The sequence below is a fragment of the Lichenostomus cassidix genome, chromosome 26 (assembly GCF_008360975.1).
Source record: "Lichenostomus cassidix isolate B80296 chromosome 26, HeHo_3.0, whole genome shotgun sequence".
Classification (NCBI taxonomy): domain Eukaryota; kingdom Metazoa; phylum Chordata; class Aves; order Passeriformes; family Meliphagidae; genus Lichenostomus; species Lichenostomus cassidix.
The window spans coordinates 2,794,752-2,822,321 of record NC_139506.1 but is presented as its reverse complement, the minus strand read 5'-3'; the positions used below and the strand labels follow the sequence as shown (position 1 = coordinate 2,822,321).

At 52.2% G+C, this 27,570-nt stretch overlaps 1 protein-coding gene and 1 pseudogene across 2 annotated transcripts; both read right to left on the bottom strand.

Annotated features, from left to right (window-relative positions):
* Window positions 1–458: 458 nt before the first annotated feature.
* Window positions 459–19,887, bottom strand: FKBP5 (FKBP prolyl isomerase 5). Of its 2 annotated transcripts, none has more exons than XM_085083073.1 (12): window positions 19,823–19,887; window positions 13,967–14,043; window positions 11,376–11,504; window positions 10,384–10,528; window positions 10,018–10,160; window positions 9,031–9,145; window positions 5,748–5,904; window positions 5,194–5,284; window positions 4,194–4,277; window positions 3,576–3,761; window positions 2,475–2,714; window positions 459–1,330 (listed from the first exon to the last, which is right to left on the bottom strand). In XM_085083073.1, exons 3-12 carry the CDS (start codon window positions 11,478–11,480, stop codon window positions 1,223–1,225), a joined length of 1,374 nt encoding a protein of 457 aa, XP_084939199.1. In that variant the 5' UTR covers window positions 11,481–11,504; window positions 13,967–14,043; window positions 19,823–19,887; the 3' UTR covers window positions 459–1,222. The 2 variants fall into 2 exon arrangements, with proteins under 2 accessions (XP_084939199.1, XP_084939200.1); XM_085083074.1 differs by lacking the exon at window positions 19,823–19,887 and adding an exon at window positions 19,311–19,411.
* Window positions 19,888–21,662: 1,775 nt separating this feature from the next.
* LOC146426952 (uncharacterized) lies at window positions 21,663–23,735 on the bottom strand (annotated as a pseudogene).
* Between the last annotated feature and the right edge of the window lie 3,835 nt (window positions 23,736–27,570).

The following is a 27,570-nucleotide window of genomic DNA, read 5'->3' as shown; positions in this document are numbered from 1 at the left end:
ATGGATTGCTGGCCCTGATAAAAACAATGGCACTGATAAAAAGGGGCAACATCAGTCCTTGGAGACACCAACAATTCCTCAGCTGCTGGGGCATCTCCCTCCACGGAGAGATCTCCCCCCATCCTCCCCACAGCCACCCCATTTGCTGAGCAGGATCCAGAGAAAGAGTACTTTTTTTTTTTTCTTTTCTTTTTCTTTCAGTTGTTTATTTTCAAGCTCCAAGAGGGGTATTATTCTAGAGACAGGAAAAATAACAACTGGAGAGCTGTTCTCATGGGGTGGTGACAGTGTCCCTTTAGGATGGAGGGGGTTGGTGGCTGAGGAGGCAGCAGCAGCTCTGGTGCAGGGACACCATGCACCCAGGACCTCCTCACCTGCAAAGCTGCTCAGTGACAAACCCATGGCACCAGCTCAGACCCTTCCTTTCTTAACCACATGGCAACCTGCTCTTTAGTTCCCCCACACACAGATCCCAAATAAGCAACAAAACTCCCCTTTCAAGCTGGGAGCCAAGGGATGGGGTGCAGGCTGTGGGTTGAGCACCTGCAAAGCTGGACAGGTTTTTGCTCTCTAAAGAAACAGGAGCAAGCTCCTTCAGAAGGTAAAATCCATGTGTGTCCCCCTCCCCAAACAGTGCTTTAAAGACTGAAGATGTCCCTGCATGCTGGGGCTGCAGCAGAGGCCATGTGGGGCCTCACCCTGAGCCTGGCTCTGCATCACAACCCCTTGGGCCACAGGCAAGGAGGCAGCAGGAGACAAATAATTCCTGCCCCCCAGGGCTGTGCTGGGGACAACCCCAGAGGTACCACTGCTGTACAAGGAGCATGTCCCACATGCCAGCTCCTCTCAGAGGACCCAGGGTGCTGTGCTGACAGTGGACACAAAGCCAAGGGAGCTGGAACAAGCTGTCTACGGAAACCTCCCGAGAGCCAGGGGTTATAATTTATTATTATTTTTTTTCTTTTTCTTGCTGTTTAAATGCTATTTGTTCCACGTGCGGTGGTCCCAGGGTATCCTGCCACTCCTGCTCTGCCCCCAGTGCACCTAGGGCAGTGGGACAGGGTTTGCTTTTCCTCACGAGGTGCTTTTTGCTTCCACGATCACACAAACTGTAACAAGCTTTACAAGAAAACACTGGCAAGTCCCAAGGTTTGGCAGCAACCTTTCTGTGTGGGCAACCTTCCCTCGAGGGCACGAGGCTATCCCATCCCCTCCTCCTCCATCATACATGTCCTTCAGCCTCTTCACCTTCAGCACCAGGAGTTTTCGCTCCTTTTTCACAAGCTGCCTTCTCCGCTGTTTTTTCCGCCCCGGTTTTGCTGGCTGCTTCCTGCCAAACAGCAAATAAAACACACTGAGTTGGAAACAGGAGAGGGAAGGGGCAGGCAAGGGACAGGGATGCTGGGAATAGGCAGTCAAACCTGGAAGGGAAGGCAAAATTGCCTCCCACAACTCGCCCCTGCCCATGGAGCACTGCAGCTCACACAGCAGGGTCCTGTTGGGGTTAAAGCTCAGCAGCTCAGCCAGCTTTTGGGGAAGGTGTGGCACCCCTGGGAATGAAGGGATGGATGGATGGATGGATGGATGGATGGATGGATGGATGGATGGATGGATGGATGGATGGATGGGCAGAGAAGAGAGGGACAAGGAGATGAGGCAGCAGTGTCATGGTGGGCATATGGGACTGAGCTACAGGTGCAGCCCTTCCAGAGGGTGCAGGAGAGGAGCACCAAGGCACAGGGAAGGGAAGCCTCGTGTCTGCTCCAGCAGTGACTGTCCCTATCCCAGCTGGATTCACAGGCCAACCACAGCACCAGCAGCTGGCCAGGTCAGCCCCATTCCCTGCCCAAGCCAGTTGTCCCAGCACTCTGCTCCCCAGGGGCTGCATAGTCACTTAATCCACAGCCTCAACCTCCAGACACTGGTTCAGAAGAGATTATACTAAAAATGACCCACACAGATGGCCTGCAAAGCTGTGTCCTCTCTCATTACAGGACACCGGGTTTTGTTCAGTGGAATTTTGGATGAGAGCCTGTTCTGAGACAGTGATCTCTCCACCCCAGCAGAGGAGCAGGTATTGCCTTACCAGCTTCAGGAAATCCATACTATCATGTCTCAAAATACCCCTGCCAGAGATGGAATGAGACTTCATTTTACTGGCAACAAGGAGTTCATCAACGGTCCCTAGCTGGGAACAGCAAAATTAAATACCAATGCTGACCCTGTTATCAGCCCCTGTGAGCTCACACTGCAAATGCTTTTATTGATGACTGAACACCTGATGGCAGCCTCTGCATCAGAGAAACCAAGAAGTAAAACCCTTCTTCCCATTGCAGCAGGCTCTATCCCACCATCCTCAACCTGATCTGTAATTTCATTTGGTTTAACCCATCTCTTCTCATCACAAACCTGTCAAGCATCCCTCAGTGTAAACCTAAAGCAATCCTAGGTGGCCAAAAATGAGCAACACTCACCTTTGCATCCCTCTCTGCAAACTTTGTGAACATGTTGGCATAGATCCTCCTGTCCCGCTCGTTGTGCTCCTTTGTTTTCTTCTGGCACACAGAGATTTGGGATTTCGCTGCTTTGTTCTGTGGATTCACTTCCAGCACTTTTTGAAAGTCACATTTTGCCAGCTCGAACTCGTTCATCAATAATCTGGCTTCACCCCTCCTGTACAAGCCTTTCTCATTGTCCTGGTCCAGTCCCAGTGCCTGGAATCACCCACAGGTCTCTGTTAACATCTCAGAACCTTCCCAAAAGATCTCCTACAGCTGAAGCCTCAATAAATCTGTCAAAATTAGGACAAGGTGGCTTCAAATCTCCAGAGCACTGCATCTTGCTCAACAAAAATTGCCTCATCTCCATCAGCAGCTGGCAGGTCATTAATATAGTTTTATTATCTCTCCTTGCTTAAAATACCCCTGAGTGTGGCAGTCAGTGGGAGACAAACCCACAGGCAAGAGATTAGGTGTAAAGGCTAAACCCAAGCCCTTTTGTCCTCCTGTTTTAGCAGTGATATTATTTTCCTTTAGTAAAAACCATAAACACACCTCAGGCATGATTTACCTTTTAGATTAACACAAATATCCCATATATTTCCCATATACAACATGCTTAAATCTAAGCCTTTTATTATAAAATAATTCAGAGTTTCCTGACAAAAACTATGTTGAAGACCTTTTAGGGACTGGCAAAGCCCTATCCCACCCCTTGATGGATTTGATCTGCTGCAGCTCCACAGAGCTGTTACACCCAGAGCAGAACCCAGTGCCCAGACCCAAACAGCACCCCAAGGTCCTCATTCTACACAGATCCATTCACATGGATCCAGCTTGGGAAGAAAAGCTGCTGTAAATGCATGGCCAGGTGGATTTTGAGCCCCAAAAGTCACTCGTGGTGCTGCAGTCTCTGAGCACACAGCATCCACAGAGACCTGCAGGTACAGAAGGGATGCCACCACCCCATTGCTGTTTGGAAATCCCTTCTTCCATGAAAAGAAATTTTAAAAAACCCCACCAGAAAACATACAGGAGGAAGAGGATGCTCCATCCCCTGGGTTTGTGCACCTCTACCTTGTCACAGCACTCGACAGCCTTGGCATACTCTCTCAGCTTCAGGTAGCACATGGCCAGGTTGAGGAAGGCAGCCAGCAGGAAGGAGTCAGAGGCTTTTGACTCCTTTTCAGACAAGCCATACTCCATTTCCAGCCAGGACACAATCTTCCCATACTGAATCACTGCCTGCAGGTATTTGCCTTCCTGAAAGGAGCAAAGGAGAGGCTCAGTGTGCCCTGGAACATCCCAAACAAACAGGTGACAAGTGTGATGTGGGGTGATCAATAAATCAAGGAGGAGGATCCCAACGGCTATAGAACCAGCAGGCTTGGGAAAAGCTGAGCCAGATTGATGGGGAGCACTGGGATGCCCCAGATGGGAAGGAGAACTGCAAAGCCCCTCAGCATCAGTCCTGGCCTGGGAAGGGCTGTATCTGCTGTCCTGCTCTGCAGGGAGCACACACCTCCAAAGCCATGCTGAGGGGAGATCAGGGAGCATCAAGGAGTAAGAAAAAAGCAGAGGGAGGGCAGGATGTGCCTTCCCCAGCACTATCTGGGGACTCAGGGCTCCCCTGATGGCTGCCAAATTCACTTCCAGCTCCCCTCCTCTGCCTCTGCCACCCCATAACTCACAAACCTTGAAGTACATCGTGCCTTTCTCCTTGACCACAGCAGCCTGCTCCAGCTTCTCCTTGGTGTCCATCTCCCACGACTCCTTGGCCTGCAAAGGAACACTTGGAGCACTCCAGGGGAGCAGAGCAGCCTCCCCTGCCCCAGCAGGGCCGTGTCACCCCCCTGGGACAGTGTGGTGACACTCACAGCTCATCAGGGCTGTAGCACAGAGAGTGGAGACAGATCCTGCCCCTGCTTTGGCCAGGATGATGGCATGGGGAGGGGATCCAACCAAGGATGTGCAAATCCCATGGATTTCTCCTGCATCCCATCCCCAGCCTCCTCAAGGGTACAGCCAAGCTCCTCCAGGGCTGGCTGGATGCAGCAGTTTTGATCTGTGCAGCCCAGGGGAAAAGAAAGGGAGAAAAAAGGGCAACAAAATAAAAGAAAAATAAGAAAAAAAGAGAAACAAGGAGGGAAAAAGGAGAAAATGGAGGAAAAAAGGAGAAAAAAGGAGAAGAAAATAAAAGGAAAAGAAGAAAAAAGGAAACAAAGAGAGAGAAAACAGAGAAAAAGCAGGAAAGGGAGAAAAGGGAGGAAAAAGGGAGAAAAAAGGGGAAGAAAATAAAAGGAAAAGAAAAAAAAGAAACAAAGAGAGAAAAAGGAGAAAGGAAGAAAAAAGGAGAAAAAATGATAGAAAAGGAGGAAAAAAAAGGAGAAAGAAGGAGAAAAAAGGAGGATAAAAAGGAGAAAAAAAGGAAAGGGAAAAGAAAAACTAAAATTAAAATAAAAAGAAAGTACAAAAGGACAAGGTTAGGAACAAATAAGAGACCCAGCCTTGGACTTGAGCCACAAGAATAAAACAAACCAACAGAGAAGAACAAATTAAGAACACGAAGCTCCTTGGTGACGTGTCCACTTCAGCAGGGGTTGGGCTGCAGACACGCCAGGGACAAAGGCTGGAGGCTACACAGGCCCTGACATTCCTGTGACCTGGGGAGGGACCAGAGCACCTCTGCCCTCACCTTCTCAAAGCTCTTCAGGGTCACCTCGTACACCAGCTCTGCGTTCCCCTGGATGCCATATTTCGGCTTCCCAGCCTCGCCAAAGCCGTACCTGGAGGGCAGGAGGAGGCAGTCAGAGGAGGGAAAACCTTTCATTTGGGCAGAGCTTGGCCATAAATGCAGACCCAGGTTGCCACCCACAGCTTTCTAACATTTTGGGGCCAGGGTGATGTTATTCTCCATCAGTGAAGGTCCCTGTGGATATAAAATGCATTATATATTGGGACTCATCCCTTCTGGCTGCATCAGAACTATCTTTTCACATAGGCTTCTCTCCAGCCCTGGTGGAGAGAAGGGAGATATTCCCATTTCAGGCACTGCACTTGGAAAAATCCCTTTCACCTGATTATTTCAAAGCACCCCAACATTCCTGCCACTGGTCACTCCTGCCATTCCTGCTGGCATTCTCTGAGACTCCTGGAGAGCCTGTTTTCAGGATCACCACCTCCCACAAGAGCTACAAACAATGCTGGACGCTGAGACCCACCCAGCATCCCCATGGGGACACTCCTCACCGTGGGCTGAGGTAGAGGATGCAGTGCTCTCCCCTCTGCATCTTCTCCAGGGCCTTGTCGATGCCGATGGGGATGTCATGATCCTCACCTTCACCCACCACGAATTTCACATCCTTGCAGTCGAACCTGCGGCCGCCACAGAAGCCCTCCAGGTGAACTGCAGAGGGGTGAGAAAGGCAGGATGGCACCCAGAATCACCCAAACCTCGGAGCCAAAGTGTGTTAGAAAGGATTTTATAAAGCATCTCTCGCAAAACTCAGCAGAGCCTGGAAAAGGGAGGACACAGGGCTGGAGAAGAGGATGGGGAGGGCTTGGGAATATTGCTGAAAAGCAAGGCAAGCATATCTCGTCCAACCCAGGACCAAACAACAGATAAACATCGTGACTAATATGTTCCCCTCGCACTCAAGTGCACGAGTCAAGTCTTACTGGAACTGGATATTGCTCCTGGCACGGCGCCACGGAGAGTTTATCACGGTGATTACAAATCTTCTATACTGTGCTATACTGCCTTGACTCCTACCTCGAAAACAAGGCCGTGTTCTCCCGACTCTGAGAACTCAAAGTACAAGATAAACTTTTTTATTTTTAATCTTCAACCAGGAGCCGTGCTGTTCCAGCCCCAGACGCTGGCAGAAGCGCAGCCAGAGCGGACACTGGGTACCTGGCACATTCACCACCTGGCACTCCTGGCTGGCTTTCCACAGCGAGATTATTCTTTATTTATTCAAACCTGAAGACGTTCCAGGCTTTGGGGACGCTTTGACAGCCTTTGCATTCTGCTTGCTGGGTAAAAGGCATACACACATGCAGGCAGGCATCAAGTTAAAGCAATTTCACAAGGAACTCCTACATGCTGTTAAAAAAAAAAAAAAAGCCAAAACAAACAAACAAAAAAGGCGTTTTAAGAGGAGAAATTCACAACTGTGCTTAATGGTTTTGCAGCCTGCCAGGCTGTGTGGTTTACCTTTGCTCAGAGGGAGCAGAATGCAACCTGAGATGCTGCAGGGCACTGAGTGTCCTGCTGTGGTGGCAGGTGAGGGGCAGGACAAGAAACAGCCCTGAGGGTCTGGGCTCTGCACGGGAGAGCTGCAGCCTGGGCTGAAGGAAATCTGTGTCTGTTCCCTGCCCTGGGACCTACAGAAGTCCCTAAGATGGGAGATATGGATCAAGCCAGACCTGTCAGCCCCCTGTCCCAAGGGCAGGTCCAGCCCTTGGGCATTGCACACTGCTGTCAGAGAACCCCAGGATGCTCTCCCACCTCAGGAACACCAGGCTCTGCCTTGTCATCCTGCTCTTGCCACCAAAGCCACTCTGGGACTCAAGCAGAGGATGCTCATGTGCTTGCCAGCTTCTTGGGACACATCCTGCACCCATCACTGGGGCACAGTGGCCAAGGGGGTCAGGCTGCCGTGAGCTCACCCAGCTTGGGGTGAGGACTTGCCAGCTCCTCCGGGGGCAACCTCTGCTTTTGCACAACCCAAAACCAAGCTGGCTGCTTTTTTTAGGCACAGGAAATGTGGGAAATTCTGCCTAAAATACAGGTAACCCAGCCACCCCATCTCCCTGCACCTCTCTGTGCCATCTCCCTGCACGTTCCTAGTGAGAGCAGATCCATAATCCCTGACCCCAAAAGCAGCACTACAGCTCCCCCAGGTCCCACATCCCCTGTGGGATGCAGCAGTGATGGGAAGATCCCACTTTAAAACAGGATGCACGAGAGGATGTCATGATCCTTCCTTCCAAGGATAGCTTTGCTCTGTTTTAACAGCGCAGAAAACACACCGAGCAAAGGGGGGAAATCTCCGCTCGGGTTTCCAGGAGTGGGTCAGCTGGTTCAGCCGCTCTTGGATTACAGAGAAAAAAAAGTCACTGAAGGAACATCACTCCGGTTGCAGCTCTGACTTATTGTTCTCTCAGTGCCTGCAGCGATTTTGTTTTTGAAGAGCTGAGAACAGAGTGTACTGAGTGCGGCTGGCACACGAACTTGATGTGCTGACAGCAATTTGTACTCAGATTAAAAACGGAGAAGGAGGAGGGGTGGGGGGGGAAAGGATGTAACAAAAGCTGGAATGCCAGATTTCAACTGCAGCGCAGGTTTTAGGGACCAGGACTGGGAATTAGGGTCTGTAAAACTTAAAAGCCTATAAAAACCTGGTACTTGCTCCTGGAAGCAGGGCTGCTTCCAGCTTGATTGCAGCACTTCCCAAAATACACAGCTGAGGTAAACCATCACAGCCTTGCCCCCGGGGGGACTGGTGTGTCCCCACAGCTGCTGTGCCACCCCCAGCACAGTGACCACCACTCAGACAGTAGAATCTGAGTCAAAATCTCATTATTCCTTAAAAGAGAGCCTCATTATTAGAAGAACCAGCCACTTAAAGCCACGAGCTTTATAAGCTCTCACAGCTCAGATTCAATTTCTCAGTTGCTAAAGGGACTTTAGGGTCTTAGTGTAGTACAGGAGCTCTGGAATTGAGAAAAGAAAGTAAATGCTTCCCACATGGGGCAAGCTCTGGGTCTGTGTCTGAGGGCTCCTTTGGAAGGAAAAAACCCAAAACCCCAGTCTGCCTTCCCCTGTCCAGCCCCATGAAATGTCTGCTTCAGAAATGGGCTCAAAACGGGGAGAGCCCAATGGGATGTGAGCTCCTCATCCTCCCACAGCAGCTGAGATCACTCTGCCCTCAGCAAATCCCCTGTAATAATTTCCTTCCCCCCACTACCAGCAGCCATCTGGCCATGAGGGAAGGAAAAAGCACCGTTCTGCAAGAGATGTGGTGAGACCCACCAAAACCACCATCAACACTGGAACAAGGAGGCCAAAGAAACTGCTGAGAGCCCAAAATACTCAGCAAGTGTTGAAGGAGGAAGGCCTGGCAACTGATGCTTTGGAGGCAAGGCAGAGTTTTGGGAGATGGCACATCACACAGCACCTTGGACACTGCAGAATGGTTAGGGGAGATGGCAGAACCACGAAACCCCACAGGGGTTTTCTTCTTCCATCCTCCCCAGTTGCTGCCTAAGCAGCTCCAGGGCTTTCCTGGGCTGCTGGTTTTCCAGCCAGCCCTGCAGGGCAGCAGCTCTGGCAGAGCCACCTCAGGGGCCAGCCAAGGAGAGCTCAGAGGAGCATCCCCAGCCACTCCCCATCCCACCTGGCCTCCAGATGGATGTCACTGCAGCCCACCAGGATGCACAGCCACCTCCAGCCTGTGCAGCACCAGCAGCTCCAGGGATCAGCTCAGGACAGACCCCTCCAATGGTCCCACAAGGGATCAGCACTCACTCTCCACGGTAGCTCCTTCATTAGGGTTGGAGTAACCTTCTCCCTTCCTCTTGATCCTCCGGATTATTCCTCCATCCTCAAACAAGTCCTCGCCTTTGAAGTCAAGCAGCTCGACCTAAAAAATAATAAAGAAAAAAAAGTGGGCAGAGCTTAGGGAGGGGGAAAGGAGAAGAGAAAAACAACAGAAGAGCCACAAAGCAGCAGTTCATCCCCTGGCTGGAGAACCAAGCCAGCTAATTCTCCATTCAGCTGACGAGCAGAAGTTGCCCATAAAACCCAGATCCAAACCACAGCATAATCCACGCGATTTATTAGAAACTGGGACACATCCAGTACCTGAAGCATAACACAAAGTAACAGTAAAAATAAGTTTATTGAACCTGTAAGGGTACAGCACAGCTGCTGCTGCTGGAAAATGCTGTGAAAGTCTTCCAGCATGGGCAGGAGTTTCCCCTTCATCCTCTGACAGGACCAGCTCTGACCCTCAGCTTAGTCCACTCTCGACTTGGAAGGACTGAGCCTTAATTTAGGACAGACTCCCTCCTCCTGCCGTGTCCCAGTGAGCCCTGCCCAGCGAGCACACTGCGCCAAAAACTTAACTTTCCTACCACCCCTCAGCACTAATGATTTTTCAGCACCTGGAGGCATTTCCCAGTTGCTTTCTCCTTCCCATGTACATGTCGAAACCAGGAATCTGCCCACTCCCCGCCCCAGCACCAGCACTCTCCTCAGCCAGTTTCAGTCCCAGCCCTCCAGCTCAGACACACATTTCTGAGAAAGCCCTGGCAGAGATTCCTGGAGCAGAGGGACACATTTCAGGAATCCAAGCTGGTTTTTTTTTGTTGTGGGTGGCTTTTTTTGTTGTTTGGGCTTTGGGTTTTTATTATTATTGTTATTAATTTTTAAATTTTTATTTCTGAGCTGGCTGGCAAGGCAGAAAGGGAGTAATCTTGCTCATCCACACACCAGCTCACCAGCATTACTTGCCTCGAAAAAGAGGGTGGCATTGGAGGGGATTTTGGGGGCACTGCCAGCAGAGCCATAGGCGTACTCAGGTTTGCAGAGCAAGTAGCAGATCTCTCCCTTCTTCATGGTGGCCACCCCAATGTCCCATGCCTTGATTACCTGACCTGGGAGAAAGGCAGATGTCAGGCAGGAGAGAGCAACCAGCAGCCCAGAAAAAAAACAGCCTGGGTGCTGCAAGGATGGCACCCAAAATCTCCCATATTCACAAGGCACTTAGGGCAGGGTTGACACTGTCCAGCTGTCCTGCAGTAGGGTCAGTTGATCCCCTCACCCCAGGATGACCCCACCAACCAGCCTCCCCTGGATGGACAGCCTGGAGCAGCTCACCCTTGCCCAGGCTGAAGATGAAGGGCTCGTTTCGATCACGGCTGGAGTCGAATTTTTTCCCGTTGGCCAGTTTCCCTTTGTAGTGCACATAAACCTTGTCTCCAATCATGGGAGACTCATCTTCACTGCCAGGTCGCTTAATGATCTGAGAGAGAGAAACCAGCCATGAGCAGGGACTGTGGGAGAGCTAAGGGTGAATGTGGAGGGGAGAGATGCACACACACATGGATTTACATAAATATATATATATATACACAATCATATATACCCCAGAGCTGCCCTAAACAGCAGGAAGGCTTGGGGAGAACTATTCAATTTGCCCCTAAACTTGCCCTTCATCAGCCCCTAAAAACAAATCTCAAACTGGAGCCACAGCCACAGAGCTGGAGAGTCCATACTTTGTGGATAAACACGGTGGTTCCAAACCTGCAGCGAAGGCAGCTCCACTCGCTCTCTGTCCGTACACATTTTACTCACAGGGTGTGTCAGTTCACTACTTGCTTCTTGTCAACACTTTTTTCTGAATGCTGCAGCCGGGAACAAGCAGTTCTCGAGCTGAGGATGGAGCAGGGGAGGATGCTATTCTTGGAGGAAAGGTCCTGTTCAAGTGGAGAAGTGCAAGTGCTGGGGAGCAGAACTATCCAGAAACGGCCCTGAATATGAAAAAGGGGCTGTGGAGCAGACTGGATGACCTCAGTAATGTGCTCTTTCTAATGTTTGTGAGTCACACACAGAAATGCTTTGTGGATTTACAGCTAATAATCTGATTAGGAACACAATAGCAGTGAAATTCATGGAGCAGCCTGGGCCCACCAGCCTCAACCACCATTCCATCCTCCTTTCCTCCAAGCGATGCTCATCCCCTTTGCCTTCAAAATGGAAGAACTCAATCCTACAGCCCTGGAATTGCGACCCCAAGGGCTGGGGATGCACCCAGCAAGGTGACCACGAACCCCAAAAGGCAGGAAGGCCTCTTGGCAGATCCCCCTTACCTTCAGAACCCCTCGGTCTTTGGATGGTGTGATGTCCTCCCCACGCTCGGCCAGAGCCACTGCCTGCACCTCCCCTTCGCTCTTGGTGGCCTCATCAGTGGTCATGGTGTCCTTGCATAAGCCCTGGACCTGGGGGGACACAGCACACACCCCATCAGCTTGGCAGGACCTTGGGATGTGGTGCAAGAGGAAAGGCTTTGTCACCCTGCGTGGAAAGACCATGCACAAGCAAGCATTTTCTCCAAAAATCAAAGCAAACCCAACACCAAAACAATCCCAGCTATTTGGGTGGATGAAGAGAAAACTCGCAGCAAGAATCTGAGGAACTGGGGGTTTTTTTGGGCAAACTGCTGGAGCACTGAGCTCCCAAATGTCACCACATGAGCAGCCAAGGTGCCAGAAAAGCCACGTTTTCCATTGAACACAGACTTTTTCCAATGGTTCCTGGTGAAAAAAAGAATTGCCTACGGTTTGAAAAACATATTTCCTGATGATTTCCTTCAGACCATGGGGCTATTTTGGTAGCTGCACTGCTGGGCGACACATCATCAAGGAAACATGTGACGGAGAATTAGAAAGCGATGGGTTTTTTAAGACATAAACCAGATCTATTAAAGCCACTCTAATTGCGAAACTTTCCCACAGTCTTCTGCGTGGAAGCTGATGGTAACCAGCAGGAGAAATCATTCATTTGGGGGATTCAAAAAGAGCAAAGAAAGGATGTTTTCAGCTCCAAGGACAGATAAGTTGTGCTGCAAGAAGAATTGCGTTCCTCACACCCGGGTGGAAAGGGAAGGACTGGAGCCCAGCCCCCCCCCCCCAGCACAGGAAGCCACCGAGACACAAAGAGCCCTGAAATGGAAGAAGCAAAGAGAAAAATAAGGGAACTACTTGGTGCAAAGCTCAATAATCACAGTCTTTGGGGTGATGTTTAATGGGATTCTGCATCTGCTCCCTGTCCTCTGTGCTGGTGAGGTTCCAGATGGGAACAGCTTAAAAAGAAAATATTTAAAAAGCAAAGCAAGGTGTGGTGAGACCCATTATCTTGTAGGTAGATACTGGAAAAGGTACCATGGGCTATTTTGGAAGAAATGTTTGGCAATGTGGGTGGTGAAGCACTGGTTACCCAAAAAGGTGATGGATGCCTCATCCCTGGAAACATTCCGGGTGAGTTTGGACAGAGCCCTGACAACCTGGCCTAGTGGAAGATGTCCCTCATGGCAGGGCTGGACTAGACAACCTTCAAAGGTTCCTTCCATTGCAAACCCTTCCATGATTCAATGATCTGGGTGCTGAGATGGTCTCCAAGCCACCACCACCCTGCCACCACCATGGCCTTCCTCTTGGAGAGGAGCAAGGAGTTGGCAATGGCCATCCCAGCATGGGCATGGCATTGGCACTGTGCACCAGCTCCCGAGCAGCACCAGGGACACAACATCCACAACCCACCCACAAGGACCAGGAGAAGCCCAGAAAGGGGCAAAGCTTGCCCAAGAATTGCCACCTCCCAGGGCAGAACCTCCACCACGCAGCCACCACTGGGATGCAGAAGACGGACAGGGAGGTGCTGGCTCCGGCTCGCCGCTTGCTAAATCCCACCAAGAGACATCTAAAAATACACCCTACGCATCCTTCTCATTATTTTTCTACGTAAGCAATTAGAGGAGTCATCCAGGGAAGCTGGCCAAGGCGGGCGGGAGGGGAGACGCTCTGCGTCAGCAGCAGTGGGAGGGATGGAGCCCACAAGACCCAGGCATGAAGATGTGGTCCACGTTATGAAAGAGCTCACGACTCCTGCGTCCAGCAAAAACGGCTCCAACTAGGTTAGAGAAAAGAGTGCACTGCTCCCACTTATCTCCCAGTTGGAGCAGCAGGAGGAGGCTGGCCGGGGGCCAGAATCCCAATTAATTTGAAACAAACAGTTGTAGGGCAAGAAAAAAAATATCTGCTGCTCCCTGAGGTTTAAATACCAGGCAGGCAGGGATGTTGCTGAGAGCACAGCAAGCTTGCTGGTGGTGTCAGAGCCTGAATCTTCTTGTTTGTATACTCTGGATACAGGGAGGGCATTAATTAATTAATTGCCCCGTGCAAAAGGCCCTGGGTGTTGATGACACCCCAAGAAAATGCTGCTTTCCCATTGCTGCTCCTACCCACAAGATTAATGTTGTAAGTCTGTAAATGAAGGCAGGATAAACCATCCTCCCTCCTCTGAACATCCACACTGCTCCATTTCCCTGGGATGTAAACATGGATGGGTCAGAGAAGCACAGAAAGAAACAAAACCAAGCCTTTTAATTTCACAATTCCCTCTCCACACAGGTGTTGCCATCTCCCAACACGGAGAAATGGGTGAAAATTCAGAGGGGAGAATGGGATGCAGATGTCTGACCCTGGGCTGAGGACAGACAGGTATCACACATGCTAGGGTTTCACCAACCACACGATCCCCGGCCACGTTTCCTAGAAATCGGCATACCGGGAATTTGCCAGCTCCAAATGGAAACTTCATGTTGCAGATCCCTGCCGGAGGCTCGCGGGAGGGGAGAGGGACAGGGAAGAGCAAGGCTGGGCAGTGTTCTGAGGGATCTCACCTTGCCACCATGCAGTCCTTGGAGAAGGTTTGAAGGTCCAGGGACGGTCCAGGCCCAGAAGCACAGCGGGGAAATATCTGGTAAGAAGATGGGAAGACAAAAAGGAAAAAAAAAAAACCATCATAAAAGCCACTTTATTCTAAAACAGGATTTCAGGATTTAAGAAGAAGGGAGAACAGAGCAGTTTTGAGCCACAGATCATGCTCCACCATGATCAGAGAGGGGTGATGAAGACTATGGCCAAAACCCATTTTGACTTGGTTTCCACAAAACAGCATCTCACCACCAGCTTTGAGAAATAAATAAATCAAGGCTATATCCTGCTATATCCTATCCCAATGGTTTCACTGGGATGAAAATTAATGGAATAAAAAAACAAGAGTCGGCAGCTCTGGGGTTTGTTTTTTAAGCCCCACTTAGCCCAAAGCACTTTCACTTCCACGGCACCACGACAGCCCTAAAACCTTCAGATTGCAACACAGGAGGGAGTTTCTTGAAAAACGCAAAGGTCAGGCTGAAAAACAACAAATCTAAAAGCACAGCAGGGAGATGTGGGGCCCTGGGTTCTGGTGATTATCACCCCAAATCCCAGCCCCTGGAGCTGGGCAGCAGAACAGAGCTGCACATGCATCCTCCAGCTCCAGCACAGACTGATAATGAAGAATAACCCAATTAGTGCAGCTGCTGACTCTCCCCACTGTCCCACAGTGGATCTGCTTCCCCTTTCATCACAAGAACTACTTTTTTTCCTAATAAAATCCCTTCTTGCTGAGCAAGCTGTCCCTGTGCAGCAGGAGAGGGAAGACCAGAGCAGTGATTTTCCCTGGATGAAGGTGTTTTGAGACAGCCCAACGCCAGCCTGCTGAGCAGAGACCCAGGAAGATGATGAGAATAAGTTAAAATTGGGATTTCTAGCAAAATATGACCTTCTTAAGACTGACAAACAGCTCCACATAATCCTCAGCTGCATCCCAATACGTAGGGATATACCCAGACATCAAGTGCCATTTCTCACACTCATACATCACAGTTAATTAATATTTTTTTTCTTTTTTTTTTAAACCTGGCCACTTGACTTTCTCCCCCTCCTTCAAAATAAACAGGCAAGCCATAAAATTGAAACTATTGTTCCCCGAATAAGAACTGCCGTGGATCAATTTACTTCCTAGCGTGCAGGTTGTGCAAGCAGCCAACCCCCCGGCAGGCTGGGCATGGCAACTTTTATTCAAACAAAAAAGCAAAATGCAAACAGAGCTGCTTTAATTGCCCAGCACCCTGACAAGCCCCCAGGGTGAGCCTTGATTCACCAAGGACAGAGGTGAAATCCCTGATTTCCTTTATCCATAGTCAATCTCTGCTCCAGGAATAACACCTTCTGCCCGTGGAGCCCTCGGTATCACCCTGAGCAAAAAAGTGTCACCCACCCCATGGGGACACCTCAGAGAGTCCTCAATCACCTCCCAAGGACCAGGAGGTATCTGTCTATTCCCAGAAGAGCAGCAGCAAGGGCAGGTTTTAAAACAATTCAGAGAATAACAAAGTGAGAAAAGCAAACTGCTGCATGCAGATAACTTAAATACAGGGATGGATTTTCCCATCACACTTACCTCATCGTTCTGCCTAGCTAATATTTCTAAGCTTCCGAAATGGTTTTATTTAAGATCCAAATCATAACTAATTTATTTTCTTTTTTAAATATGTGGAATAAGAGGCTGTTCCTCAGCTGCAGTGAGAGGAACAAGTGAGCAGGATGGGTCACCAATCCCTGCCAGAATAAATATCTCAGGCAAAAGCAAGATGGGTTCAGTCTCTCTGCATCCCCTGGAGTGAGGTGAACACTCTCTTGCCAGCAGCACACAAAAGACTTTCAGAGAGGAGTGGTTTTATCCCCCACTGTCCACAATATAAACCCATTAAAAATAATCTGGCTCTTCTGCTGGTTTTCTAGCAAGGAAATGGTCGCTTGGTGGGTTTTCCAGGTTGCTTCAAAATAAAAAAAATCAGAGGGATAAAGCTCCTTTGAACTCTCTTGTGAGCAGCCTTTGGTCCATCCCCTCCAGAGTGGGCACCCAGAGACACAGTGCCCTCCACTTACATGTGAAAAGGAATAAATTTTTTAAAAAATAAGCATTTTCTTTTCTCCCTTATTTCATAGGACGAACTGATACTGGGGAAAGCAAAATCCATAGACATTTATGGGTAGCTGCTCTTCCCAGGGGAGAAGGTGCCAGGGCAGAGTGAGGTTGAGGATTTTACACACTGATGTTCTGCAGCTCCTTTCCCACCTTTCCCAAACCCATCCCTGGCCCCAGCAAGGATTTCAGACCACAAAAATCACTGCAAGTCTCTGCCACAAGCAACAGATCCTCAAAATACTGGAAAAAACAGGAATGCCCCAAAGTCTTTCTCCTGCATCAGCAGGGAGAGGGACCAAGCTGCACCCACCCTGCTCCTGAGAGGCTGACACAGCTTTTGATAATGGCTAAAGAAAATAATTAAAAAATATAGAGACACTAAGTGTATAAGTAGCTGTTCCAACCTGCATGAGCTTCTTGAGAGATGCCTGGCAGAGGAGCCAAGCATCCTAACAAACTCAGAGGCCACAATATACAGACACATAACAGTGGGGAATGCAATTTCCTAAAGCTTTCATAAATTGGGGTTATGTAACTGGACAGGAAAAAAAATATAATAATATAGCCAAGCAGGTTACATAAACCATCTGTAAAATGTGAGAAAGTACTTGACATCCCACTACCCACTCCTTGGCACCCTCTCACTGGGTTTTCTGCCACCAAAAACGAGCGGGTTCCTTTCAGATGTGTGTCCTCTCCTGGTCAAAACAACCAGGGGAGAACAGACCAGCCGGGCTTTTTGGAATGAAATATTCCACCCCTGGCTGTTAAATGTGATGTTTCCCTCTCCATCCAGCACACCAAGTGAAGTCCAAGCCCTCCACAGGCGACTCAGAGCAGCCTCCTGGCAGCAGCTATACCAATGCTGAGCAAATTCAATTTCAACTGACAGCTTGTGGGGGGGACTAAAACAAATACAAAATGGGAATAAACAAGAAACTCCTTGTTTGCCAATTCTGTTTTAATTTAGCCTTTTCTCCGGAATAAATGTGGCAATTAAACTTGGATTTATTTAATTTTTTTTCCCCTTTTCTAAAAGCATCTCATTGCTCACAACAGATTTTCTCCAAGCAACTTGCAGCCAGGTGACTCCTGGCAGTGGAAATGTTGTATTTAATTATTTCTCCCCACACACAAGAGCTCAGCAGCACCTTGAGCATCCCAGAGCTGAATCCCAAGGGGGAAATCCCCAGCTCAGCATCCAGCACTGCTGCCAGCAGCTCTGGCACCCAGAAATAACTCAGCACCCAAAACCATCTGCACCAGTGGTCTATAAATGCCAAATTATTTTGAGCAAACGGCAATTCCCGGCATGTTGTGAAACACCAGCCTGCTCTGGTGCCAAATGAGGATTTCTTGGGGAGGGTGAGGAAGTGGCACGGGAGGACAAACTGCAGGGTGGCTGCTGCCATCGCTGGGAACACTGTGAGGGGCAGAGGACACTGTGCCTTTGGGGACAATGCTGCACCACCAGCAGTTCCCTGCCAGCCCACAGGGGTGACAACGGGCACTTACACACACAGGGGGACAGACACACACTGGTGGCATCATCCAGGGAGTCTGCATCCCCCAGGGCTCCCTGCTGGGGTGGCTGTCACATCCCAGGAGTGATGCTCTTTGCCAGGCAGTGCCTCCCAGAGCTTATTCTATTAAGTGGTTGGATTTAATGTAAATCAAAAAGTGCTTGAAATGGGAATATTTTTCAATCTAAGAGCGATACTGCTGTTTGCAAAGACGGGACACTGCAGGTGGAAGATGATTTAATTGCAGTTCCTTTACCATCCCAGCTCTTCACTTCTGACAGTTACTTTACTATTATTTCCTGATTTTCCAAGGCGCTCGCTTACAAAATCAGAAATCCTTACTAATCACAATTACTAGTTCTGGAAAAAGCCTGTCAGCTCCATGACAAACAAGTTACATGAACAACTTGTACGCTACAGCACTCGTGGCCACTTCTTTACACCCACGAACACGGAGCATTAAAATAAAAAAAAACCCCTTGCTAAGTCAATTCTACTTCCCTGTGATGTGCACAAGATCAGTAGGAGCTTCACAGCTCCCTCAAGGGGCTGCAACTTTATATATATACATGTAACAGAGAGGGACTATAAAATAAAATTGATATAAAATAGCATAAAAGGAGAAATAACGGAGGACAAATTATTCTCCAAACAGTTTACAAAATATTTTCCCCCTGAGCTGGTCTGGGAGCTGCAGCCAGACCAAGGAGGTCTCGGTGCTGAGCATCTCAAACCTTCCGGCAAACTTTCTCCTTCTGCAAGCAGGTAATCAAAACACACATAATTACCCAGCAGTGGTGTTCCTGAGGGATGCAGTTTGGTTTTTACTCAGGAATTGTCCTTATTTTTCAGCTCGCCCCAGCAGGAAGGTGTCTAACAGTGCTGGGAAAAGACCTCAGCATCTCTGAAAAGTGTGCTGGGCAAACACAGCCATGGGAAGCCAAAGTTATTTGCATTTATTATTTTAAAAAACAAGGAAAAAACAATTGCATGAGCAATTCTCCTAGCAGATTCCTCTGCTGTGAGCAGGATTGCTATCACAAGCAGCCCCCTGGACCTCTCCATCCCCCAGGACCAGAGCCACCAGTGAGGCCACACGCTGCCACCCCTCCCTGCATGTCAGCACAAAACTTCTTCACCAACTCCCCAGAAACCTGCTGAGTGTTTTTTCCAAAAAGCAATTTGTGTCTTTAACTTTTCTTTCTTAACTTCTAATGTCAGTTTCCAGGCTGGCTTTGATACCCCAGTGATGTCCTCAAATCCACCTCAAGTTTAATAGCTCATTAGGGTAAGACACTAAACTCTGTCCTTCGAACTATAAAGTATCAAAGTATCAGCTCCTGCCTTTTTTTCCCCCTTCTTCTTTTTTCTATTTTTTAAAAATTTTATTTTATTTTTAAGGGTTGGTTCGTTTTTTGGTTGTTGGTTTTTTTGTTTGTTTGTTTTTTAATTTTTTTTTTTTTTTAATTGGAGCCTCAGCTGGAAGCTGCAGCCTGGGGACACAGCAATGACAGACCTATCTCCCACGAGTTCCTACAGCCCATTGTGTGAAGCACAGTTTCCTGAGAAGAGCGAGCTCACTCGAACGTGCATTTTAAACACAGAAGCTCCGAAAGAGTTTTTATGCCCGGAGAGGAGGGAAAAATCGCAGAATCTTAAAAAAAAAAAAAAAAAAATCACATTTACCTAGTGCAACCACTTGTACCTGCTGCCTAAGGCTCTGTGCAGTGATGCACACACCCTGCGGGGTCTCTCCGGTCCGTGGTGTTAAAAGAAACGCTACGGGAGCCTCGGATGGGGAGGTGAAGTGGGGAAAAGAAGAATGCCCTGCGGGGAGCAGCATCCCGGGATGTCGCGGAGCATCGCAGTGTCCCCAGCAGCGCTCGGGCAGCGCCAACTCCTGCCGGGCATCACTGGGGGGCTCTAGGGGCAGGAACCCCCTCCTATCCTAACCCCACGGCAGCCGCCGAGGCCACCATCTCCCTCCCCAACGCCCCAACCCCACTCGGGACCCCAGTGTCCCCGCAGGTCCCCGGGCGGTGTCCCTCAGCACCGCGTACGCCTGTCCCCAACCCCACACCGCCCCGCGCTGCCGCACCCCACTGACCCACGGCACTCCTCCAGCCCCCCGCGGACCCCGCAGGATCCCGCAGGACCCCGCAGTGCCCGCGGGGCACGCCGAGCCCGCCGGGACCCACCTGTCGCTGTGGCTGTCGCCGCTGTCGCCGCTGTCGCCGCTGCCGCTCGGCTCCGAGTGGCCCCGCGCGCCCGCCCGGCCGGGCCGCCCCGCCCCGCGCCTCCGCCCCGCCCCGCCCGCGTCTCATTGGCTTAGAGGCCTGTCGGTCTTAATTTCTGATTTCCCATTGGTTGTAGCTGCGGTGATATGCAAATCAAGCGCTGTGCCCGCCTCCTCCCTCACGATCCCCGCTCACTCGCCCGGGTGGCACCGGAGGGGACAGCCCGGCCCGGGGACAGCCAGGCTCGGGGACAGCCCGGCCCGGGGGACAGCCAGGCCCGGGGGACAGCCAGGCCCGGAGACAGCCCGGCCCGGGAGATACCTTGGGGTGTTTGACCCCGTGCGGTGCCCAGAGGGTCATCCCCGTGCAGAGCTGCCACAACACCCCTGCCACACGCAGTGCTCCTCAGTCCCCGGGCTGTCCCTCACCCCTCGGTTTCCTGCCGCCCCGAGGTGTCCCCGCCACCCACAGCGCCCCATAGGTACCCCAAGCCCTGCCAGCTCCCCCGGGGGTGTTACAGGAAACACCGCGCTGAAGAGTGAAAAATTATCTCCTAGCTGGGGACAGAGAGATGTGGGTTTGGAGGACACAGTGGCTGCTGGAACAGGCAGAAATGTTCCAGTTCGGTATGAAGGAAATAAGATTTTTGTCAAGGGCTGCCTGCAAATGTCCCCCGAGATTACATATCGGTGCTTTTGTGACTAAACAAATCCTCACCGCTGCTCATTGCAGTGTCTGAGCCAAGAGGGGCAAATAAAAAGTTGGGGGCAGATTTAGAATGAACCATCTCTGAGGGGTTTTATAAAGTGGTCATTTTTACCAGGTTGGTGCTGCAATAAGTGCCTGCAGCTCCCATTCTGCACCTTTATTTCCCCACATGTTGATCCAATAAAGCTCAGGGCCAGGCTGAAGGCAGCTCTGCGTTGGTGGGTGCTTTCTCACAGGTCTGCTCTTTGTGCTGAGTTCGATTGCCCCAGCTGTAATTTAGACGCTGATGTCACTCATCAGAAATACAGAGTGAACGTTAAAGCCCTCTTTAGAAAAGAAAAAAAAAATTGTTTTTTCATGGCATTTCATTTTTTTTCCCCCCCTCTCTAAAATAACCCAGGTGAATATTGCATTTTTGGTTTTAAACATTTCCTTTCCAGGTTTAAATTTCCAAGAACTTGAAACTTCCATTGACCCAAAAAAAAAAAAAAAATTTGTTGGTTTGCAATATCAGGGACCCGCACGGCTTAATTCCATCAGGTCCCTGAGATAATACCAAAGCTCTGAAAAATCCCATGGGACCAATGGCAGCAATAAGGGGGTTCAGCCTGGCTTGTCCTTGCACTACAGAAATGATAAATTGGTTTGATCACATGGACAAAAACCCCACAAAATACACGGGAAAAAGCATCAGAGTTGCTTTTTTAAAAGATAAAAGACATCCTCCAAATCATGGCTATACCAGTGCCAGACCCCTCAGCTCACTCTGTTTTCTTGGGTGGGGAAATGTCCAAAACGCCCCACTTGCCCCGTGCTGGGGTCTGCCCCATTCACCCCCATCCCTGTAACACAACCTGGAGGAAATCTGTTCCATAAATAATCCTCTTGGGCTTTGTGACGCTTGCCAGGGGTACTGCTTGTTCCCCCTCACCCTCCAGCTGGTCACACATGTCCTGCCCCAGCCCTGAGCTCAGCCCTGAAAGGACAGTGAGCCTTGGGGAAAGTCTGGAAGCAAAGCCAAGGAACCTGCTGGCTCCCAAGCACCTTGTGTGAGGTGAGAGCAGCGTTCCTGAGAGAGAGAGAGAAAAAAAAATTTAAAATAAAGCAGGGGATATTTTTGTTCATCCTTGTCTTCTGCTAAAAATAACCAGCGTTAATCTGCCTCGAGAGCATGGGGAGGAGAGGAGTCCCTCCACCTTGGCTGCACAGTGAAGAGCCACATCAGTGAATCTCTTGAGAGTGGAGAAAATGGGTTTTCTCCTGGTTTCCTTTTGTGTGTGGCAGCACAAATTCAGAGTCCCAGGGCACGGATGCTCCCCTTCCCGGGGGGATCAAACCCATCTTTCCCTCCAGAACCCAGATTACCATTGCCCATTTTTGGGGATCAAAGCAGCTTTCTGCAGCCTGACGATGCCGTGGCTTTACCCACCTGCACCCCTCGGTGTGTGCAGCCCTAAGAGGGCCCCGTTTGTCACTGGCACCGGGGGTGAAGCGTGGCAGGAGCCTGGTGGCGTGGTCGTGGGAAGCTGTGTGTTTACGGGAGGTGCAGCCAGTTGTTGCACAACAGGCGGCAGAGTACAGGAGAACACCGTGTCCTTGCCACTGGCTGTAGGTGCAGCTGCACTGGCAGCGGGAATGGACGGACAGTGGGGACATGGGGACATGGGGGGATGGGGCAGTAGGGCAAAACCACTCGCTTGGCATGAAGATTCTCGACCCCGGGGATGCAGAACAGCTGGAAAGCTGCTTTCTGTATGAAACTCTTCCCCAAATTTTCCTGTCGGAAAGGCAGCGGGAGGGATGCTGGGTGTAGTCGTGGAATGACCAGCCAGACCCAGCCTGGGGCAATCCCTCTGATCCCTCCCAGGCTGCCACAGCCTCCCTCTCTCTGCTTGGACTCAAGGCTCCCACCAAGACTTTTTAACAGCAGAGGGGACATCGCGCCCCCCGCACATGTGGGGACCCCCAGAGCAGTCCCTGTTCTGTTACAGGGCTGATCTTGTCCTGTCCTGCAGTGTGGCCAGGACTGACTGTTTAGCAGTGCATTTCCAACCCATAAATTACCAGACTGCGACCCAAACCCTTTTTGCCCCTGTTGCAAAAAGCCCCTCAAGCCAGCAGACAGGGGCACCTTCCTCCAGAGGCTTTACTGGGACTAGATCCATCTCTGAGTCCCCATCTTCCTCATGACGCTTCCTTCCACACACCGACGACAGCTCTTACCAGCTGAAAGGACAAAAATGTTTTCCCGGATTATTTCCCCTCTGAGGAAACGGGGAAAATCCCCGCCTTCCCCGGCTGGCAATGAGCAGCAGAGAGGCGGACAGAGCCCAGGGCTCCCCCAGCCCTGCCGGAGATCCAGCCCCACACGAGTAAGGGCAGGATGCAGCAGCGGGGCCGAAGCAGGGAGGATAAATAAAGTCCGGCTTTGCCGTCCTGGCTTGTGGCCACTTCTAACACAAAGTACATTCCGGTCTGGACGTAACGAACTGTACCAGCCTCCGCCGGGGAGGGCGGATGGCTGGGGGTGGCTGGGGGTGGCTGGGGCTCCCCGCCCGCCACTGGGGGTGTCAGGGTGGGGGTGCGGGCTGGCACCTCTCCCCCGGGCTGGGCGTAAGGTTGCCGGGGGCTCCAAGCCCCCGGGGACGCTCAGCAGCGAGGCTGTGCCCTGCCGCGGAGATGTTCCTGCCGGAGGGATTTGAGACCCAAAAACCCTCCTGGAGATCCCCGCCGGGTGTCTCACTGCTTGTGGGGAGCCCCGGCTTGGGGGCGCACCGGGCAGGGCTGCGCACAGAGCGGGACTCGGACCGGCGCTACGGCTGCACCCCCCGAAACCCCTCCGGCAGCTCCCGGGGCTTCTTCCCCGGCCACAGCTTCTCCAGGCCGGGAAGCGCAGCCCGGGAGCCCGGAGGAGCCGGCGGGGCCGGAGCGGGCCGTGCCCCTGCCGGGAGCTGCACCGGGCGGGCGCCGTGCCAGGCGCCCGGCGTGGGGACGCGATGTACCGGCCGCGGGAGCGCCGGGAACAGCCTGACTCAGCGCCGGGCCGGCGGGGGGGCAGCCGGCCAGGGCCACCCGGGGCCCGGCGAGAGGCTGGGCTCTCTCGGGGCTCCTGGCTGCTGGGGTACGGTGTGGCCCCCAGCACCACCACCCGGAAACCCCCCGGCATGCCCCCCAGTATCCCCCCCCAGCATTTCCCCTGGTATCCCCCCAGTATTTCCCCCTAATTCCCCCCAGGTCCCCCCCCGCGGGAATATCCCCCCTAGAATCGCCCTGGCACGCCCCCAGGATTCCCCCCCGCATCCCCCAGAATCCCCCCAGCTATCCCTCCCAATATCACCCCCTAGTGCCCCTCCGGCATCCCCCACAATATTCTCTCCAGCATCCCCCAGAATTCCCAGTATTTCTCCCTGTCCCCAGGTTCTCCCCTGCATCCCCCACAATATCCCCCCCAGCATCACCCCTAACACCCTTCCAGCATCCCCCAGAGTGAATCCCCACCAATTCCATGGAGCTATCCCCGGGTATTCCCCACTTCCACCCTCGGTCTGCTCCCCCAGCCTAGCTCACCAGCATTTCAGGGAATTTGGTGCTAAAAATACCCACTGGAGGGGAACCCAGCTGCAGGGAGCCACTGCCCCCCCCCAAACTGGCTCTTGCAAAGCACCCAGCTTCGAGCTCTCCTTGCCCTCCCCACCTCCCAGTATTGCGCTAATTAATTCTTCCAGCAGCGCAAATTATTCTGGATGAGGATTTTTTCCACTTGTGCCCTGGTGGACGATATTGGGGGGAATTGTGGGGGTGTGGGGGGTGCCTGGATGTCTCCCAAGGCAAATTCTGCATCCCCATGTGCCACTTGCAACCTTTACTACTGCCCTGAGCTGATGAAGGAAAGACTGAGATCCTCATGCCAGGTTTGGGAGCCCCTGAGGCAGATAGTTGCCTAGAGCAGCTCCCTGTCCTTCAGTTGGATCCTTCTCCTCTTCTAGCTCCAGGGAAAAAAATCAGAGTGGGAAAACAGGAGCATGTCTGACATTGTTCCCTCTGTCACAGGCAAAGGCAAAGCCAAAGCAGCCGTGAAAAATCATCAACAATTGGTTTTGGCAAGAAGAGGCAAACCAGAGCTTTTCATGAATTTTTTTTTTTCTTTTTGCTAGAAAGGTTGCTCTTCTTCCAGAGAGAGCTTGAAGAATGGCTTCTCGCCAGCTTCATCCCAAAGCCTTCTCCCTGGGACAGTGAAAACCTGGCCCAGATCTAGGAGAACCCTAAGGCACAGGATCAGGTCCCTGCATGCCTGGGGGCAGCATTTGGGGGCTGCACCCCATTGTGCCCCACGACTTGGGCCTGCCATGGGGGTTTTGCTGCTGCAGGCATGGGTTAAGATGTCCCAGGTCAGCAGAGGGTGGTGGGGCAGACTGGGGTATCTCCCCGAAGATTTGGGATTCCTCAAGTCCCTGGTGCTGGCTGGGGTGTCCCACATCCTGCAAAGATGAACTGCATCCCTCTGGATCTTGCCTTGAGGGATACCCTGAGAGGGGCTACTGCCCCCCAGAGCTGCAGCAACCACTGCTTGGCCAAGGCCTGACCAACCCTGGGGTTAAAAGCATAAGGGGGGGACAAAACCCAGAGCCAGCAGCAGGCAGGCAGACCCAGGTGCCTCTGTGCACCCCCAAACACCTCTGGGTGACTCCTCAGGCACAAGCAGCACCAAAGCTGTGCACCATCCCCTGTACCCTCTAACCCAACCCCCAGGAGCTCCTCTGACCCATGATTGCCCCAGTCTGCAGCAAATTGGAGTGCAGGGACACGAAATTAGGTTGTGCCTGTGGTCTTCCCCTCCTCAAATCACTGTCCCAAGGCTGCTGCCTGTCCCTTTCACCATGGGGGCCAAGGGCAGCTCAGCCCCCCCAAAACAGAACATTCCACCCTCCCCTGGGGCTGGCAGCCTCCCTGCCCACGGGGTGAAGGCTGCAGGAGGGAACACCCAGCACACTCCCCAGACACACACACTTTTTTCCTTGGAGTGTTTTGCAAGGCCGGGAGTGGGGTGACTTTGCTGGGGTTGTCTGCGAAGTTGGGCACTGGGTGGGCACCCCACTGGAGCTGCAGAGATTTGGGGGTGCAGGGACACCCTGGAACAGGCAGAGAAGGAGCTTCAGGGCATCTGCACAGAAATCGGTAAGAAGTGAAGAACGAGAAGAAAAGGAAGAGGAAAAGGCGGTGTTTGGGGGAAATAAAAAGGGTTAAAGAAGTGCAGAGGAGGAGAGGTGAAGGCCGAGGGCTGGCGGAAGGGGGGAGAGGCGGGGAGAGGTTGGGGAGCGGGAGCTCGGCTGAGTGAGAACATCCTGTACCCTCGAGTAACAACGGCAGGGCGGGCGGGGGGGCGGAGTGGGGCACTGGGGCGGGGGAGATGTTCCACACACCTCCCTGCTAAGTGGGGCACCCCTTGGGTGACCAGGAGGGGACAGGCTTGGACACTGGGGGACAGTCCTGCTGATGGGGTGAGACCTTGGAGTGTCTCGGACTCCCCTCTGCCCCAACGTCCCTTCAGCCTCATATTCCTCACTGCTGTTTAACCAAGCAGGGAGACCCCTGTGCAGAGTGGGGGGGGAGGAAGGGCACCCCAATTTTGTCCCCCTCCATCCCTGTGCCCCCCACGTCCCCCCAGAGGGATCCTCTCAGCAGCAAAACCTGCCAGCACAAGGATGCTCTGCTCACACCCCACTCAGCAGCTCAGGCTGCCCCCGCCCTGGCGGAGGGTCCCCTGTCCCCAGGGTTGGCAGCACCCCACACACGCCAGGGGCCCCTTCCTGTGTTTGTTAAGACGCCGTGAGTCAGGCGTCTGGTTTTCGGTTTAAGCCAATATTTACCAGCCGAGAGCTGCCAAAATAAAGCTGCGGCTTCACCAGTAAATATAGGGCTGAGATGGGGAGGGGTTCGTGCGTCCCCCACCTCAGCACAGCCACCCCCTTCCCACCTATCTGGTGCCTCCATCCTCCTTCTGCCAACGCGGGGACACCACAAAAATGGGGACACTACAAAATCCCATCAAACACGCCAGAGGTTAATCCAGGCTGCCTGCCCTCACCCTAAAATCACCTCCCTCCTTCCAGGGGGATCCCCACTGCAGGACGCAAGGAGTGTCAGGGTTGGGCGCATTTCAGGGACCCCAAGGCTGCTCTGCGGCTGGGCTTGGGGATCCCTGCCCGGCTGGCTCCCCGGGCTGCGGGCACTGTGCCGCTGCCCTCTGCCGGTGCCGGCACGGCCGGGGCTGGGCGTTGCTCACATCCTGCCCCTGCCGAGGCACAAAGCCCCGCAGGAGGCTGGCGCTGGGCAGGCAGGGCTCCCAGTGCCCGCGGTGTGTGTTTTCTAGGAAATGCCAGCCTCTCTGGGGTGCTTCCCACCGCTGTGGAACTGCGAATGCTGCTGAGGAGCCTGACGGAGGGGGAGTCCAGGGGGAGACCCTGTGTCCCATGTCCCCCCTGCCCTCGCTCTGCCTGGGGCTGGCTGGCTGCTGCAGGAGAGGGGCTGCTGTCCCTGTCCCCATCCCCATCAACCCTTCCTCCTCACCTCATCCTGCACCATCCTGCACATGGATCTGATGGCCTCCTGCCAGGACCACGGTGACAATGAGAACCTCAAAACCTTCACCACCCACCACGAGTTTAAAACTAAAATCCAGGTCAGAATTTTCTCCTCTTGCAGCTCCTCTGAGCCAGCAGACCCCCACATTGCCCCTCATGTTCCCCTTCCCCGATGGGAATCCCCCAAGCTGTGCCACCCTTCCAGAGGTGTCCCTGGTGTTTCTGAAGGTGCAGATCCTCAAGCTGCCAGTCACCCTTGTCCTGAAAAGAAAGTTTCCTGCAGCACCTTCTCAGCTGCCAGGGGTGGCCCCCAGCCTTTGTGCCCCCAAATCTGGTGCAGAGCCCTCGGGGCAGTGGAGAGTGGCACTGTGGCTGCCTGGTTCTTGCTCTGCTCCCAGGGATGGAAAAACATGGGGTGAA

Coding starts and splice junctions, on each gene's coding strand:
- FKBP5 (XM_085083073.1), bottom strand. CDS start 11,480: ATGACCACTGATGAGGCCACCAAGAGCGAAGGGGAGGTGCAGGCAGTG. Junction 5,905..9,030: donor TGAAGGAGCTACCGTGGAGA/GTGAGTGCTGAT, acceptor ACCCCTCTGCAG/TTCACCTGGAGGGCTTCTGT. Junction 1,331..2,474: donor TTGCAGAGAGGGATGCAAAG/GTGAGTGTTGCT, acceptor GCTGTTTGGCAG/GAAGCAGCCAGCAAAACCGG.